The sequence below is a fragment of the Catharus ustulatus genome, chromosome 14, assembly GCF_009819885.2.
Source record: "Catharus ustulatus isolate bCatUst1 chromosome 14, bCatUst1.pri.v2, whole genome shotgun sequence".
Lineage (NCBI taxonomy): Eukaryota > Metazoa > Chordata > Aves > Passeriformes > Turdidae > Catharus > Catharus ustulatus.
Window position 1 is genome coordinate 11,031,436 of NC_046234.1, and position 15,389 is coordinate 11,046,824.

General features: G+C 44.5%; 1 protein-coding gene across 5 annotated transcripts in view; it reads right to left on the reverse strand.

The window, feature by feature from the left end:
* GRIA3 (glutamate ionotropic receptor AMPA type subunit 3) overlaps positions 1–15,389 on the reverse strand; it is a 145,234-nt gene that overhangs the window by 9,945 nt on the left and 119,900 nt on the right. For 3 of the 5 annotated variants that reach the window (XM_033072266.2, XM_033072264.2, XM_033072267.2), the window contains exon 13: positions 11,846–12,093. In XM_033072266.2, the coding sequence (XP_032928157.1) occupies positions 11,846–12,093 (248 nt within the window). Of the gene's footprint in view, positions 1–11,172; positions 11,288–11,845; positions 12,094–15,389 lie in introns of all 5 variants that reach the window. The other 2 variants (XM_033072265.2, XM_042779721.1) reach the window with 1 other exon arrangement.

Here is a 15,389-nt window from a genome sequence, read left to right on the forward strand (position 1 = left end):
GAGTTTAGAGAAACAATACCATGAGCCTCATATGGGATAGCCTTATCCTTAGAGGGGAATTAAGCCATCTGCCATGGTTGTTTCTTTAAGAGAGGCATGACTGTAAGATCAGGGCCCACCTGTTTTATAGGCTTTACAGAGACTGCCACAAACATGATTTTATACCTCGACAGAAGTGGATTTTATTGGTGTTTCAGCTGTCTCGTTTCTCTGCCACCCTGTTAGCAGACTCTGTTCAGGTGCTGGCAGCATGACCTTCCCCTCTTCAGTCATCAGCTACTGCTAGAAAACAAGCTGTGCCAGTCTTTTTTCCAGATTTAATATGACATCATCCCAAAGGGAACCTCCTTTTCCTTTTGCTCTGTGGCCCTGGGCTTCCTCCCTGCTGCACTTCAGCCCGTCTGGGTGCAGCACACCAGACCCAGAAGCCCTTTGCACCCTTTGCTGCTGGTGGCCCCAGATGACAGGATGATATTGATGGAGCGAACTGATTTTTGAAAAACAAACTCATTAAAATCTCACCCCTCAGCTGGGTCCCCAAAGCTTCAGGTTCAATTTAAGAACTGTGGCCACCTCTCCCTCAAATTCAGGAAGTGCTACAGTACTTTGTCATGCAGGTTGATCCCATACAAAACGTGGCATTGTTTCCAGGCTGAGAATTTTCACCATGCAGATGCTCCTTCTCAGTAGAAGGAGCTGCTCTGTGCTCTTTGAAGAGCATTTATTGCATTTATCTTTCATTATTACCCATCTTCCTTTCATGCAAATAATATGGAAAAAAGGGAACACAATGACTTGGAGGCCATCTGCTCTCTCCTCTTTGAGACAGCTTTATTTGTCTGAGGGATATCTTGCCTTGCCTCCTCTTACCAAAGCCCCAGTTTCAGGTTAGTTGCAGCAAATTTTATCTCCACTGAGAAAACCGGTGGCATTATAATATTTCTTTCCATTCTTTCTGGCCAGAACAAGCTTGAAGTAGAAGACAAGTAAATTAATCATCAAAGAAGTAGATCTCTATTAATCCCAAAAGTGGGAAGGTAGAACTACTGACCCTTTCAAATTATAAATCATAACTGGTTTTTAGTAGCATGATTAATGGCCTTTTGGGTTAATTGTCATGATTTCATCTGCACCTATTTAAAGAAGATAACCCCAAACCAGATGTTCTATCTACTGCCATCACTAACTTCCACCACCTTAAGACACATGCCCAGCAGGCTGCAGTCCCACATACCGCTGCAAAAGCTGGCCAGGCTGCTGCTTTTGGCAGTTGGGTTCCAGTTACAGCCATCGTGTTCGTGTGCTGGTGCTGTAAACAGGACCCTTCCTGAATGAACTTGGACTGCAGTGAAGAGTCTGAGCAGTTTCTTGGAAAAGCACTGTAATTTATGAAAAGAACACTGCGGTCTTGCCAGGAAAGGGCCATTTTCCAGGAAGGATGCCAGTGCCTTTGTAGTCAGTGTTTGGGTTGGTCCTCACAAGTTGCAACAGGTGATATAAGGAGTCAGTGACCACTAGAGGTGAGACTTGGGAACAGAAGTCACTTTAGGACTTGAACATCTCACCCAATAATCTGCAGACTTTTTTCAGCTCTGTCTAACTGGTGTTTGAATGGCATGAAGTCTCAGCAATATTGTAGTTATGTTTATTACTTGCAATCTATAAAGATTTAAGTGATGATTGGAACAGCTTTGGATAATTCACATCCCATTCCATGCTCTAATGGATGTAATATAAATGTTATACCCAAACCCAATCCTTGCCAAGGAGAGTGAATGAACTCGGCAGACAGCACGCTGCTCCTTTCAAACCAGATGAACCATCGCTCAGAATTCATTTAGAATTTTTAGATGAAATCTTTCAGAAAAGCAAGCTGCAAAGTGAAAGTGTAACAAGCAAGGCTCTTCAAAGCACCAATTAAAGGGCTCCTCAGGATGGCACAGGATGGGGAGGGCAGTGCCTGGGCTGCACTGAATCACCCAGGCCGTAGGACTGCCCATGGGCTGCCCTGATACCTCTCACTACCTGGGTTTTATAGCTGCAAGTTCCTTCACCCACCATCAGCTGGTTCCTGATTTTCTGTAGTGTATCCACTGTACAGGGCACAGTGTGGCATTCTTGCAACATCTGCAACAGTGCTGCTTGCAGCATCTTGAGAGTCCAAACTTAGCTTTTTTAGGGGGTAGAGGGTAAAGTAATCACACGTGAACTTGAAGGAAGACCAGAATAACATTCAGAATTGAGAGCTCCTCTCTGGTCTTGAAAACATCATTTCTCCATGTGCACCTGGGGCTGTGGCTCAAGATAGCAAAGCACAGACTTGATCAGCACCTCAGCCATGGAGGGATGCCTGGCTGGCTCATGAGATGTCAAACACCGGTCAAGAACTCCAACCACTGCAGCTTCACTGCTCATGAGTGACCCCTGCACAGGTGAGCTCCACAGGCTTCTTCAGGGCTTCTTGGCCAAGACATCCATGTCCCCAGCAGGGGAGGGACGTGGGACATCTCACCCAGCAATACAGAGTTCATTTAGAGGTGAAGCTGAGAAATTTATAGCCAGTGGCAGTGGGCATCCTTCTCAAAAAAGCAGATGGATGCTGGCTCCACACAGCAAATATGGTCACTGGTAGAACCGTCCTTTGCTAACAGACCTCCCTGTGCACTTAACACACCACAATGCACAATCCTGTGTGGTCACCAACAGGCCCTTGTTCATTTTTCCCAGCAGTACAACAGCAGACAACAAATTCTTCTGGTTGGAGAAGTGTGGAAATGGAGGCATGTCACTTGGGATGCAACACTTACAGCAGAGCTGTTCATGGTTCCCTGTACCTTGGTACTGGCCCTTGGGTGCACAGGAGAAGGCAAAATCACAGTGCCAAAGACAGCCCTGGGCTCTGTCTGTGTCACACTGCACAGCATAGAACAGCTGTAAATCTGGTCTAGTATCTGGCTGGGCCAGATTTATTGCTGATTTGTGGCATCAGAGAAACAGAAAGCCACAGAAGGCTCCTAGCAAATCTGTCCTTCCCAGTGAAAGGTGACATCTTCCCTCTGTATCAGAGTGCTGCCCCAGCCAAGCCCCATGGTGGGACCCAAGGGCTCATTCCCCTCCTGTCCAAATCTAAGTGATGTGAAGGAAGTGAAAGTCCATGGTAGTTAGTATATTATAAAGCGGTTTTTGACTTGTTTATTATTAAATTATAATAAACTTGTTTTATAATTAAATAATCCCTGTTGGTTTTGCCTAATCTTTTTAATTTAGGAATCTGACATATTCAGAGCACTCTCACTTCTACAGCAAGAAATGTTTTCCTTTGTTCCTTACGACCAGAGCTGTCCTTGCTGGCTGGAACATCCCTGGGATTGTCGACACCGGCACAACTCAATCAAAACCATTATAACATCAAAGAATTCAGATGTTAAAACACTTGGGTTTCTAAAATCTACCTCACAGTGTCAGAGAAAGACAAGTGGGAAAAGGTGCAAACAAACAAGCATTTTCTAAATCCAAAATGCTTCATAAAAACCTCTTGGGTAAAAGTACTGAAAACACTGAATCAATTGTTCCTGCTGGTGTCCCTGGCTAATCCCCACTAACTTCAGGGATAGCACTAAGGATAGCTTGCTGTAGGCATGTGGGACATGTCACATTTACCACGATCTGAGAGGCAAATACCTGAGGAGCACAGAGATTACAGAACAGAAAATTCTGAGCTGGAAGGGACCCACAAGGACCATTGAGTCCAGCTCTGCAATGAAAGGCCCATACAGGGATAACCTTGGTGTTATTAGCACCCTTCTCTGACCAACTGAGCTGCCCTCAGTGTGACCCTGAATGATGGCACCGCTACCTGGCAGTGCATCCCGTCAATCAGAGATATCTCTCACTGCCACACGACACAGAACCACCAGCCTTCCCTGCCCTGCTGGCAGGAGGGGGGCAGGTGATGCTCAGTGGGGCCTGCAGCCCTGTTGACTGGAGCTGAGTGGGTCAGAAGGCAAGTGGCCACCACTGGATCCCTGAGCCAGCCCTCCCAGGCACATGGTTGTGCAGGGACTGACAAAGACAGAAATCAAGCCCAGGCTCTCTGCTTAATTTGACAGGATACCATAAAAAATGTCACTAATAACTATCTTGGTATTGTTAAATTATAAAGATAGAAACGACCTAGGAAGATACACCAAATCCAGCACTACTCTCTAGAGGGCACTGCTTGAGGTTATAGACCCATCTAAATCAAATAAGGCACTTTATTCCCCCAAGCTGTATAATGGACTTTTTGTTAGATGTTGTTACTGAAATAACTTCTGAATAAATACAAAACCTGTGGGTGAATGCATTGTCCAAGGGCTCTGCTCTTGCTCAGATCAGATCATCCATCTGCCTGTTGCAATTTACCGATTTAGCAATGTCTCTGTGCCATCACTTCACGTTTTGTGACACACCCACACGTGAGGGATGGGGAAGACTTTGTTTGGAAATGAGCTCACTATCCAAACCCACGATGTTTGTTTAAAGACTACAGTTGCCTGGTACCTCAAGCAGGAGTGAAGAGCCCTGAAAATACAGGCATGAACCCATATGGTCAATCCCCGTTCCTTCTTGTTAATCACTATTTCCTACTTCCTGTCTCAAAATGTGATCTTTGGCATTCCACACTGAATATGTAATATTCAATGAAAAAATGCAAAAAGCACCAGGCATTTATTTTTCCAGTAATGAGCCCTTGGTTGCTCTTTGGTACCATGTCAGATCCACACCACTTTTTCCCTGCCCTGTGTTACCAGCAGTTGCACATCTCCAAGATTTAACATTTGAGGGATTGAAATGCTTTATGGGTGGGCAGAGGAAGGGATAAAAGTGAAAGCCATCTAGTTTGAAAAGACAAAGAGCTTGCAAAATTAGAAACTTAAAACTGAGCACCTCAAGTCCTATATATCCACCAGCCACCTAAGAAATATGCTGCTTGTTGATGGCTGGGGTAGTGCTTGGAGGCAGACTGATAAATCCTCTGGCAGAGGATGTTGTTTTTCCTCAACAGCAGAGCCAGCAGCAGTTCCCTTTGCTCAAGACCCTGGGGCTCTGAGTGATGGTGAGGAGCACCCTGGGGCTGCAGCTCCCTGGCTGCCAGGGGATGGGTTTAGTTCCTGCTGAGCACCCAGTAGCTGCAATATTTCTCTGTAACAGATTTTTGTTATAGTCTCCATTACTGGGCAGGAGTAATCTACCATTACAGGTTGGAGCATCCAGTTTATCTTTGCAGAATCTGAAGCATTTTTCCTTTGATCACCAGGGATACATTTTAAATTTGGGTGCTTGAATGAGCACGTGATGTCACTGCATCATCTATAGACACTTTGTGCTCACCTCTACAGAACCAGATGTGTTACCAACTGAGGCTGCAAGTTCCTCTGCTCTCTGCAGGGTTTGCAGCCTGTGTTTGACAGCAGCAGCTGTCTCTGTGAAAGAATATTTGCACATTTCACAAATGTAGCTCAAACAAATTAAACTCTGTACTAACAGGATCGTAATTTAAGCGAAGTGCCAAGTGCTAATGCAATAATACACACTGATTGGATTAGGAAATACAAGCCATAACAAGTCACTTTAGCTCATTTACAGCAATGCCTGACACTTGAGGTACGGATCTGGTGAGAGGGTGGAAGGAAGAGCAAAGGAGGGCAGGTACCTCACACTCAAACCTTCAACACCTGAAAGAGTGGCATGGACCTTTCCTGCCATTGCTTGAGACCTTTCTAACCTAGATGGGTATGAGAAAGAGACTCAACTTACCTTGCATGCCAGCTATCCCCTCACCTTCTCTTTATCTTGTTTCTAGGCACATCCATTTTTCCCCCCATCTTTATTTTCCTCTTGAAACGGCTTCTTCTGTGACTCCTGCTCTTGGCTCCTCAGCAGGCTGCAGGTAGGTGCTGCTTAGTCCAAAGGCTACACAAGACATTCAAAGAACAGCTACGTAGTGTGTACAAAAGCCTGAGGCATTCGGCCCACAGTTACAGTGCCGGCAAACACAGAGAAATCCACAGAGCAGCACCAGTGCCTGTGTCCACGTGAGCACAATGCTGAAACGTTAGAGTCACTTTGAAGAAGAAGAAAGGCATTTACTTTTCCCTTTGTATGTTAAATGACAGCAGTTACTATTAAAGAGAAACAACCAAGCCCAGACCCCCAGGGAGATGTTCAAAGGAAAGGCCCTGCTCCTGCTACTGGGAGCTCCAATTCCAGCTGCTGGTTTTCCTTTTTTCCTTTTCCAGTACCACAGAGCCTTCTGCCTTGACTTTTCCCATACTGATACTTACAGTGCAGGATAAATTACTCATGTAAGCAACCTATGGAAATTAACTGTTAAACACCACAGACATTATCAAAAGGAGTGCACAGTTAACAAGTCTTTAAAATTTCTTGCTGCCACAAAAGCAGGACAGCAGGAGCCTCAGGTCTGCCACAATTAATGCTGCACAAACAGATCTCCTTGCACACTCAGGTCTTGAGTTGACTTTGGCAAGGCAGCAAAGCCAGTCTCCACAATGCTAAAGGTTATACTGGCAAAACTAACAGTTCCCAATTCTTGGACACCACTGGTTCTGACTCCACCAGCTCCTTCCCAGTGTAGGCAACCTATTTTTCCCAAACAGTCGTGCTGCTTCTCCCAGTTCCACTTCCAGGAAAATACCCTCAACAATCTGTGCAACAGCATCGTTGTTTCTGCAAACCAGAGTGGATTCTCTGCACTTCTTGGCAGTGCTCTGAGATGCTCCAGTGAACTCCTAGAGCATTAAGACTTCATCACTGGCACAAAATATCCACAGTATTATTTCCTAGTATGCTATAAAGTAATAGCTGTCAATTAAACCAATATTCTAGTGCCTTCCTTTTAAAGCATTATTTTGCTTTGTCACTAATTTGCACAATACAGTAATTTCATATTACTTTCCCAGCTTTGAGCATGAATTAGCCCTGTGTTACTGTCACTGTCTCTGATCAGCCATTTCATCTTTTTCCAGCTCATAACACAGGCCTATAGAATAGATGACAAGGAAATTCATGCTGATGAACATAATTTCAAACAAATTGCTCAAATAAATCGTGCTGCATCTTTTTAAGATAGCCGTTTCCCCAAATGTTCTCTTTTATGCACGACATGTTTTGCAATGGTGCTCTTTAGGCATCAGGTATCATCTAAAATAAAGCATAACAGATTTTTTCTAAAAATATGCCACTTAAAAAAATTATGCTGCAAATGCTAACGGCTGTGCTGAAAATGTATCAAGGCAAAACAGCACATGGACACAGGGGAACAGATCCCATCTGCTAATGGCCACACTCACAGCTCCGAAGGTCTTGGGAATGGGATATCGTATGGAGCACAGCTCTGAGAGCAGACCTCAACTAGCACACTGGAAAAGTAATTCTATGATTAAAAAGAAACAGTTGGAAAATGAAATAATATTACATTGCATGTCATTTCTCTGATGTACTCCAAAAGAAGTATCAGCCTAAAAAAGAATATATTAAAAAAATTAAGTAAAATAATTAGCAAGGAATCTTGGCAGTGAAGTTGGTGAGAAGCTTCATTCAAACATTCTCCTTCCATGTTGGTTGTCATTAAACGTTACCATGAAGGTATAAGAATACAAGAAATTTATCAACAGCAGAACCACAGAAATTCATCTTAGCAGAAAATTGTTCCTATGCAACTGAATAATTAATTTCACTTAAGTCATTCAGCCTGTGACTGCCATCTGAGTCCCCTTTTGTCTAATTCTTGTTAAATCCCTATTCAGCCATCACTCAGCTCCAAGATTACAGGACTGTATAATAAACGAAATAATTAGTTTCCAAACTTGTAATACACTGCAACATATTTCTGGAATATATTTTTTTTACAACTGCTATTTTGTATTCTCTCATGATTGAGAACTCGGCTTGCATGTATAAGAGCATTTGAAGAGAGGATAATTTTGCCATGAAACTAAATTCATGCTTATTTAGGAGGGCTAAATGAACAAGTTTTGATGCATGTACCAGAACGTCTCCATTGGGCAAGTCAGTCCCCATGTATTGACATCCATCCCAGAAAAATTACATATGGGTGGAGCATATTGCCCTTCAGACTTGCTAAATAAGGACCACTACTGAAATCAGGTAATTCCCTTTGCCAGGGTAGTACCAACAGCTAAGGCACTGTAGAACACACTGGCACCCCCTGCTCCACACCAGCACTGACACAGACTGGCAGCACTGAAAACAACACATGTCAGCTGAGGCTTTTAAAACAAGCTCATTAAAATGGCACAATCTCTTTAGTCTTGCATTATGAGTGAACCCCAGGAACACGGAATGCCTGCAAGCCTAACCTTACACTCTGGAAACCAACAGATTCAAAACCTGCAGAAAGCCAATTCAATACCTTTACTTTTTCCTGCTGCAAGACCTAAAATCCTTGTGAAAATGGAAGTCACTGTTTTCCAGAGGTGTTAAAGTACAAGAGACAAGCTCACAACTCAGAATCATTCCTCTCCAAGCACAGGCACACCACATGCGAGACCGCAGGAGGACGAGTGAGAAGGTGAGCGGGTCCTTCGCAGTACAGCCGTGGCCACTGGCACAAGCAAACAGGCTCATACTTACCTCTGCCTTCCAGTGGGAGCCCGAGTATCAGAGTCACAGAGGCATTGAGCTCAAGAAACTGGCAGCACCGCTCTGCCATGGCTCACACACAGCCCATGGTCAGAGGTAGGAGGCGGCCGACTGTGGACTCGGGGGCAGCGATTCCCAAGCCGGGTCTCTACTGGGGAAGCTGAGAGAGGAGTCTGTCAGCTCAGCCGGTAGAGAGAGCTGCCCCGAGTGTGCAGTGGCTGCCATGAGATGGAGGGCAAGGTCTGGATCTCCACCTCAGGCGCCTTCACCACCCCATCCTAACAAAACTACACTTTTGAAGCGACTCCTCTGAATGCTCTACAAATGAAGCCGTGTCGATATAAACAATTAACTGGAGAGATGGGATGAGATGATGAGGGCAACTCCTGGTGGGAGGACAGTGAGGAGAGAGAGGCCAGCGAGACCCTTGGAGCTGCAGTGCACAGGGGCAGCAGCAGAGCTCATCTTTCCCGGGGGCAGCAGGGCTCCTGCAGGGCTGGGCAGGGCCTGGCTGGGGATGGGCTGTGCTGGAAGGCACGGCCTGTCTGCTGCAACAACTGCGCACTGCACTCAACAGCGCTCAGGGCCTACAGAGCTACCGCAGAGGAAAAGCACTTCTTAACAAAAAAGCCCTTTGATTTATCACACCTCTAGAAACACACTAACCCCTTCCCTGCTTCCCTCAGCCTAATCTTCTGTGGGAGGTCTTCTACATGCCCTGCTCTCCTCTCTGGGCACTTCTGCCAGCTGAGCTGTACCCCAAGAGCTGATGGTTATAGCTCAAACAAGTCCTTCAGCACAGCATGTTACAACAAACTGCAGACAGACATCACTTGGGACTAAACTAGCAAAACACACATTATTGTGCTTGCTCCCCTTTTCTCGTGTTACCAGCTCATGCTACCACAGCAGCCCAGACGCCACTCCCTCAACACTGCCTGACCAGGCCAAGGGCCTGCCAAATAGACAGCATCGTTCTTTGCAAAATAACTTCCAGCACAAGCAAAAATAGAAGGATGGCCCTGCCCTAACTATGACCATTTAAAAAGCCCTCTTTAGTTTCCTTAGGGCTGAAAGTGTCACTGGCTGGGTTTAATTCAATTAAATTGAAGCAATGAAGTTCATTGAAACTGGTTTGTAAGAAGAGCTTTCTCTCTTCAGAGAGAGCAGCATTAGATAGTGAGGTGCTGGATCCCAGGAGGATATTAAACATTTAATATGCTGGCAAATATGACATATAGAAATCTTCTGTGTAGCATGAGTAGCACAGCTAAAAAGCATAAAAAAGCTTGTGCTCATCTCCAGGCTCCTGAGCACTGCAGACCTCCAGCTACTGGATCAATCCAAATTCAAGAGCTTTTCCTTCTTTTAATATTACATAGTGGCTTTTGCTTGCAGCACGCACAATGAGCTGAGCAATTTCCTATGTAGCCAACTGTATGAAACTCGTATTTTTTTATTATTAATAGATTACAGCAGTAATTTGCAGTAATTGTCCGAAACTGCAGTTTACTATTATTATTGATTTTGGACCAAATCTGAAGGATTTTTATTGGAGACATTAGGAGTTACTGTTCTCTAAAGATCTGGTTTTACGAGATGTAGGAGTGTCACTAGAAAAATGAATTTCAGTATTTTCAGTATAACAATGTCATTTAAATTAATTTTCTTGGTAATTCCTGCATCCAAGGTGACCAACAGCACCCAGCCAACTCTAGTTACAGCTTATCCTCGCTGGGTTAAAGACTGCAGAAACTGCCAGTCCTACAGGGCAAAGCTGGCAAGAGGAAAGCACATTAGCTAACATTTGCAATACATGAGCTCATTGAAGCAACTTTGTGAAGGTACAGTACAGGCTGCCTGGAAGGTGGGGGGAAGCCTCAGCTCAGCAGAAGGCAGTGATAATGTTGCCACTGGTGCCACTGGAGCCAGATTAGAGTCCACACCTTTATCAAAGGCATGTCAAACACAGATACAGGGCTCCTGCACAGGAATGTGTAGAAGACTGGTCAGTGCTGTACAAAATGTGACAGTTGAATACTCCAGGCAAAATTTCCAAAACCTCCCCAAAAAGGCAAAGGAAACAGGAACTCTTTCACCTCCATGTCTGTGCTGGCGCAGCTGGACCTGGCAAAAATAAGGCTCATAAACCCTTGTCCTCAGCGACCAGAAAGCTGAGTCTCAGGGATGGTGACCAGAAGTGATCATTGGTTTCTTGTACAGTTACCTCTCTGATTTACTCTGCGTAGGTCCCACCAACACTAGACTTTCTATCTGTTAGTCAAATAAGGTTTCCAAGCTTGAACAAACCCGCTGATGATATTAAATAAGACAGTTTCTTTGAAAGAGCTACTGAACAAGAAAATAGCTTTTTTCTCCCCACCACAATTAGTGAAATAGTTTTCATCTGCTTTCTTTTTGAGTTTTTTTTCTTGAGAAGCAAAATAACAGCCTTGCCGATTACTCTTTGCTAAGGTACCCGATTGTGGTGACATTGAGGCTGACCTTGGAGTCACCTCCCCCGCTGCCGCACTCTCCTTTGTCGTACCACCATTTGTTTTTCAATTTGTCCAAGAGGCCTTGCTCATTCAGTTTTAATACTGCCAGGTTAACAGCATTTCTTGAAACGATAAAACATAACTTGTAAGAAAAAATGCACAAATGCTTAGGAAATCGTAACGTATAAAAAAAGGAGCACAAGAGGACAAATTGGCTAAAATTTCACAGAACGTGGAGCTATCAAAATGTCTGTACAGCAAATACAGGGTTAAATATTGGAAGGTGGCATGGAGGATAACATTTGCTCAAAACTGAAGTGTGCGGGATGGGGAAATTGTCTTTGAGAAAAAAAGTAACAAGAACACCACATCATGCAGTTAACATTCGTCACATATGGCAGGTTAACTTGGCTTTTACCATTTAAATTGAAAAAGCCATTGAACTGTAAAATTAAAACAGCAACAAACAATCAGAGAGGACAACACGAAGAGAACACAAAAAAATGGATGCATTAAATAAATGAAACCATAATTTACCGTCTTATTTAACTCCATGGAATATTGAAGATTTTAAACTTTTAAGTTACCTCAAAATCCACAAGAAAGAAAATGACAACACAATACATCAGGGTAGGTGGAATACTATAACAACATGGATATTGTTATATTATTCCACCCACCTTAATGCTGAGCCTTTGGGGGTTGCTACACCATAGCCCTTGGAATCCAGGTTGCCTCCAACTTTCATGGTGTCGCAGGGCTTGCGCTGCTCGATGTACTCGTTCATGGTGGACTCCAGCAGGAAGGCAAACTTCCCCTTGGACTTGCGCACCCTCGCCACCCCGTCCGCTGTCGTCTTGGTGAACACCGAGGGCTCGGCCGACTTCATGTATGACCACATTTTCTCATAGACAGCTATTTTTGATCTCTGGGAGAGATGAAAGGGGGAAATGAAGAGTCATGTTGGCAAGACTGAGCTTCTTGGGCTTAGCTGGCTTAGAGGTATAATAGCACTCTCTAACTGACGAAGGCCAACAGATAAAAAAAGTCAAGGTAGCTTGGAGAGAGATATATTGTCCCCTGAACAAAGACCAAATGACAAAATATTTGGGGAGGAAGAAGCATACCTCAGACATTTATTCTGCTGATTGCTGAGTAACTGGCAGCCTCAGAACGAGCAACAGTGTGTGCCCAACCCAGCCTTGGCTCCTGTTCTGTGCTGGGTTTATGCACTCCGTGTGCTGCTCTGCTGTTGAGCCAGAAGGAGGATGGGAAATCCCAGTTCATCCATCATGGCCAACAGATGCAAAAGGAGCCTCTTCACGCAAATCCTCAGCCTTGTTTTTTTTTTTTTTTACAGTAACTGCAGCTAGGAAGGGCTGGCATTTGCTTATTACAAGTTTTCAGCAAGGCAGGAGTGTGTTTTTCACAGTGGTGATGGCAGGTCTATGATACAGGAGACCATGACATTCTGGTGGCTGCCAACAGAGATGTTCAAACCAGGGATATAAATAGTAATTACAAAATCTTTTATGAATCAATAATCAAATATTCAAAATTTGGTTTCCCATTTTCCTAAAAGAGCGCAAATACAAATATTAGCAATAAGCTGGAAAAATTGCTGGTTAACTTCCTGTCACCCATCTATATTTCTTCCTGATTTCCCTATTTTGAGACTGAGCAAACCCTAACAGCCTCTAGCTCAGCATACCAGCTTTGTAAACCTGGAAATGTTGAGAAATGTGTTACTTCTCCTTCTCACTCTTCTGCACCAGTAACATTTAAGCCACCCTCAGATCTTAAAGCCACCTCCAGTCTGTCAAGAATTTGTATCCTGGACTACCGGTTAAACTTTTCTGCTTGGTCAACAGAAGGTAGCAATGCCAACTGCATTTCTCCAGTCTAGAAATCCTAGGGTTTTATATAAGGCTTTCAGTCCAAGTTGTGGGTACCTCAAATTTATGCCTCCTATTCCTTGCCAGTTCCACAACCTTCCTTGCAGAATAGGAATGACGGAGGCAGTAGCTAAATCTAGTTCAAATTTAGCAAGCCTGTGGTGGAAGACCGCTAATGTCCATCAGCTTGATGATTGAGACATGTTTCCTCCTCATTCAGGACAATTTAATGCATTTTGAATAAAGTAATGCTTAACAATTGGCCTCCAAACACTTCACAGGGGTTTTAAACCCTGCCTGCACTGCTCCTCAGATTAACATGCTCAGCTGGTGTTGCTATGGTGGATAGAGAGGAGCATGGAGGACAGGATTTTATTTTATCCTTCCTGATGAACTGAAAAACAACTGAAAATGCAAACCAATTAAAATCATCTGAATTAAAAGCCCATCTGAAACAGGAAATCAGAGACACAACAATACAGCCCAGTTATGAGAGGGGCTGGCTGGGTGGTGGGTATGAAAAACAAGTCAGAGAGAGCATCTCCTGGCTAAAGAGGGGCTGTACAGCTTTGTTTGCCCAGCATCAGGACAAATAGGGACGTAACTGGGGTCTGGAATGGTCCCCCACGCAGCTGAAAGAAGGAACCTGGATTTTCCTGGCTTTCCCCTGCAGCAACAAACAGTGGATAGCCTGAATGAGGGTGGTGGCAGCTCTAAAGCTGAGTGGGGAGTGCAGCAGCTCAGGTTCTCGCAGGGAGTGCTGAGCCTCAGCTGACTGCAGGACCATGGATCCTGCCCAAGGAGGGAATCTCACTGGGGCTCAGAGCCAAGCACCCATGGGCTGGCAGCCAGAACACCCTGATAGCCAATTTATCACTGCCTGTTTGAAGTGCCCTCTCTGAGTACACTGGCTTGGCACTCCTGCTTTTCCAACAATCCATTTGATGTATGTGGGCCCTTCCTCATCTCATGCCCTGCTGGGAGCTGCCCAGGGCACAGCTTGGCTCCCAGGAACCTTCCAGAGGGGCTGCAGGGATTCCAGGGGTACCAGAAATGCCGGGAGGTGGTGGCTGTCTCAGGGTGGGCAGCAGAGCAGGGTGACAGCTCTGCACTGATGCAGGTGGCAGTGCAGGCAGTGTCCCAGGCACTGCTCCTGGCCAGCCTGCCAACCCTTCTTGCACAGCTCTCTTGGGTAGAAAGGGAACATAAAACAGCCCAGCTGGCCAACACAGAGACTGCAGAGCAGTGGCGATCCTGGCGTGTCTTAGTTTCAAGGTTCTCTTCCTTACAACCTTCATTTTCTTTTAACATAAGTAATACAAATACATCTGGCCATTTTTATTTGCAAATAGGCACCCAAGGGACAAAAGGAAGGTAGAAAACCATCTTTACTCTTTATAGTTCTCAGCAAACTGAAGTCATGCACCTTTCAAATTGTGCATGCACTACAAATGCTTTTGCTTGTTTTCCTCTGCAGAGCGTGCCTTTAATTACTCAAATAAACCAGAGTTTCTTTTACTTACAATCTTTTAACTCATATGTTACCTGTCTGTAATAAGTTCTTTCTTACTCTTCCCACCTGGCCTGACTACCTGAAAGCAATGGCATTGTTAATAATCACAGTTATCTGACGAATGCCAACAGCATGCTCAGGGCTGCACATGGTCCAAACAAAGCATGTTCCCTGCTCCAAGAGCAAAGGGTGAATATCATCATTCATGCTTCAGAAAACCAAATTCTACAACTGAAAACCTGATCTCTTCTCAACTTCAACAACCCACCTAAACTTTACAGTCCATTGCCTTAATTTAACTCCTCTGGATGACATAGTTAGAAATTAGCTCCCATTTCTATATGGTTATTGCCCACCTCTTCTGACAAAGGGGATTTTCATAATATCTTGTTATTATCAAATTAACTAAATAAGAATAGCAGTCTGATCTAGTATAAATAGACAAAAATTCAAGCTAGAAATGAACAAAGCATGTGTTGACTGGGAAAGATAAATCTAAAATGCATCAGGCTTGTGTTGGTTTTGGAGCACAGTCTGGCTGAAGATCCCAGGGGTCCTGAGAGAGAGGACCAGGGATATGATGCGCTTTGGTCACTGAGTCCTGCATGGTTAGTGCTGCTTTTTGCATCCATTCATAATAAGGTGAAAGTAATTACTTATAATGAGGCTTCTTGGAGAAAGGGACAGTGCCACCAGACGAGCTGTGACACCTGCACGTGTGCTCAGCGATGCTTGAGGGCATTTTCTGCTCCTAGAGCTCTATTTTAAACCTGCTTCATGCCATGAAACAACCAGTTGATTAGAGCTGGTCAAAGA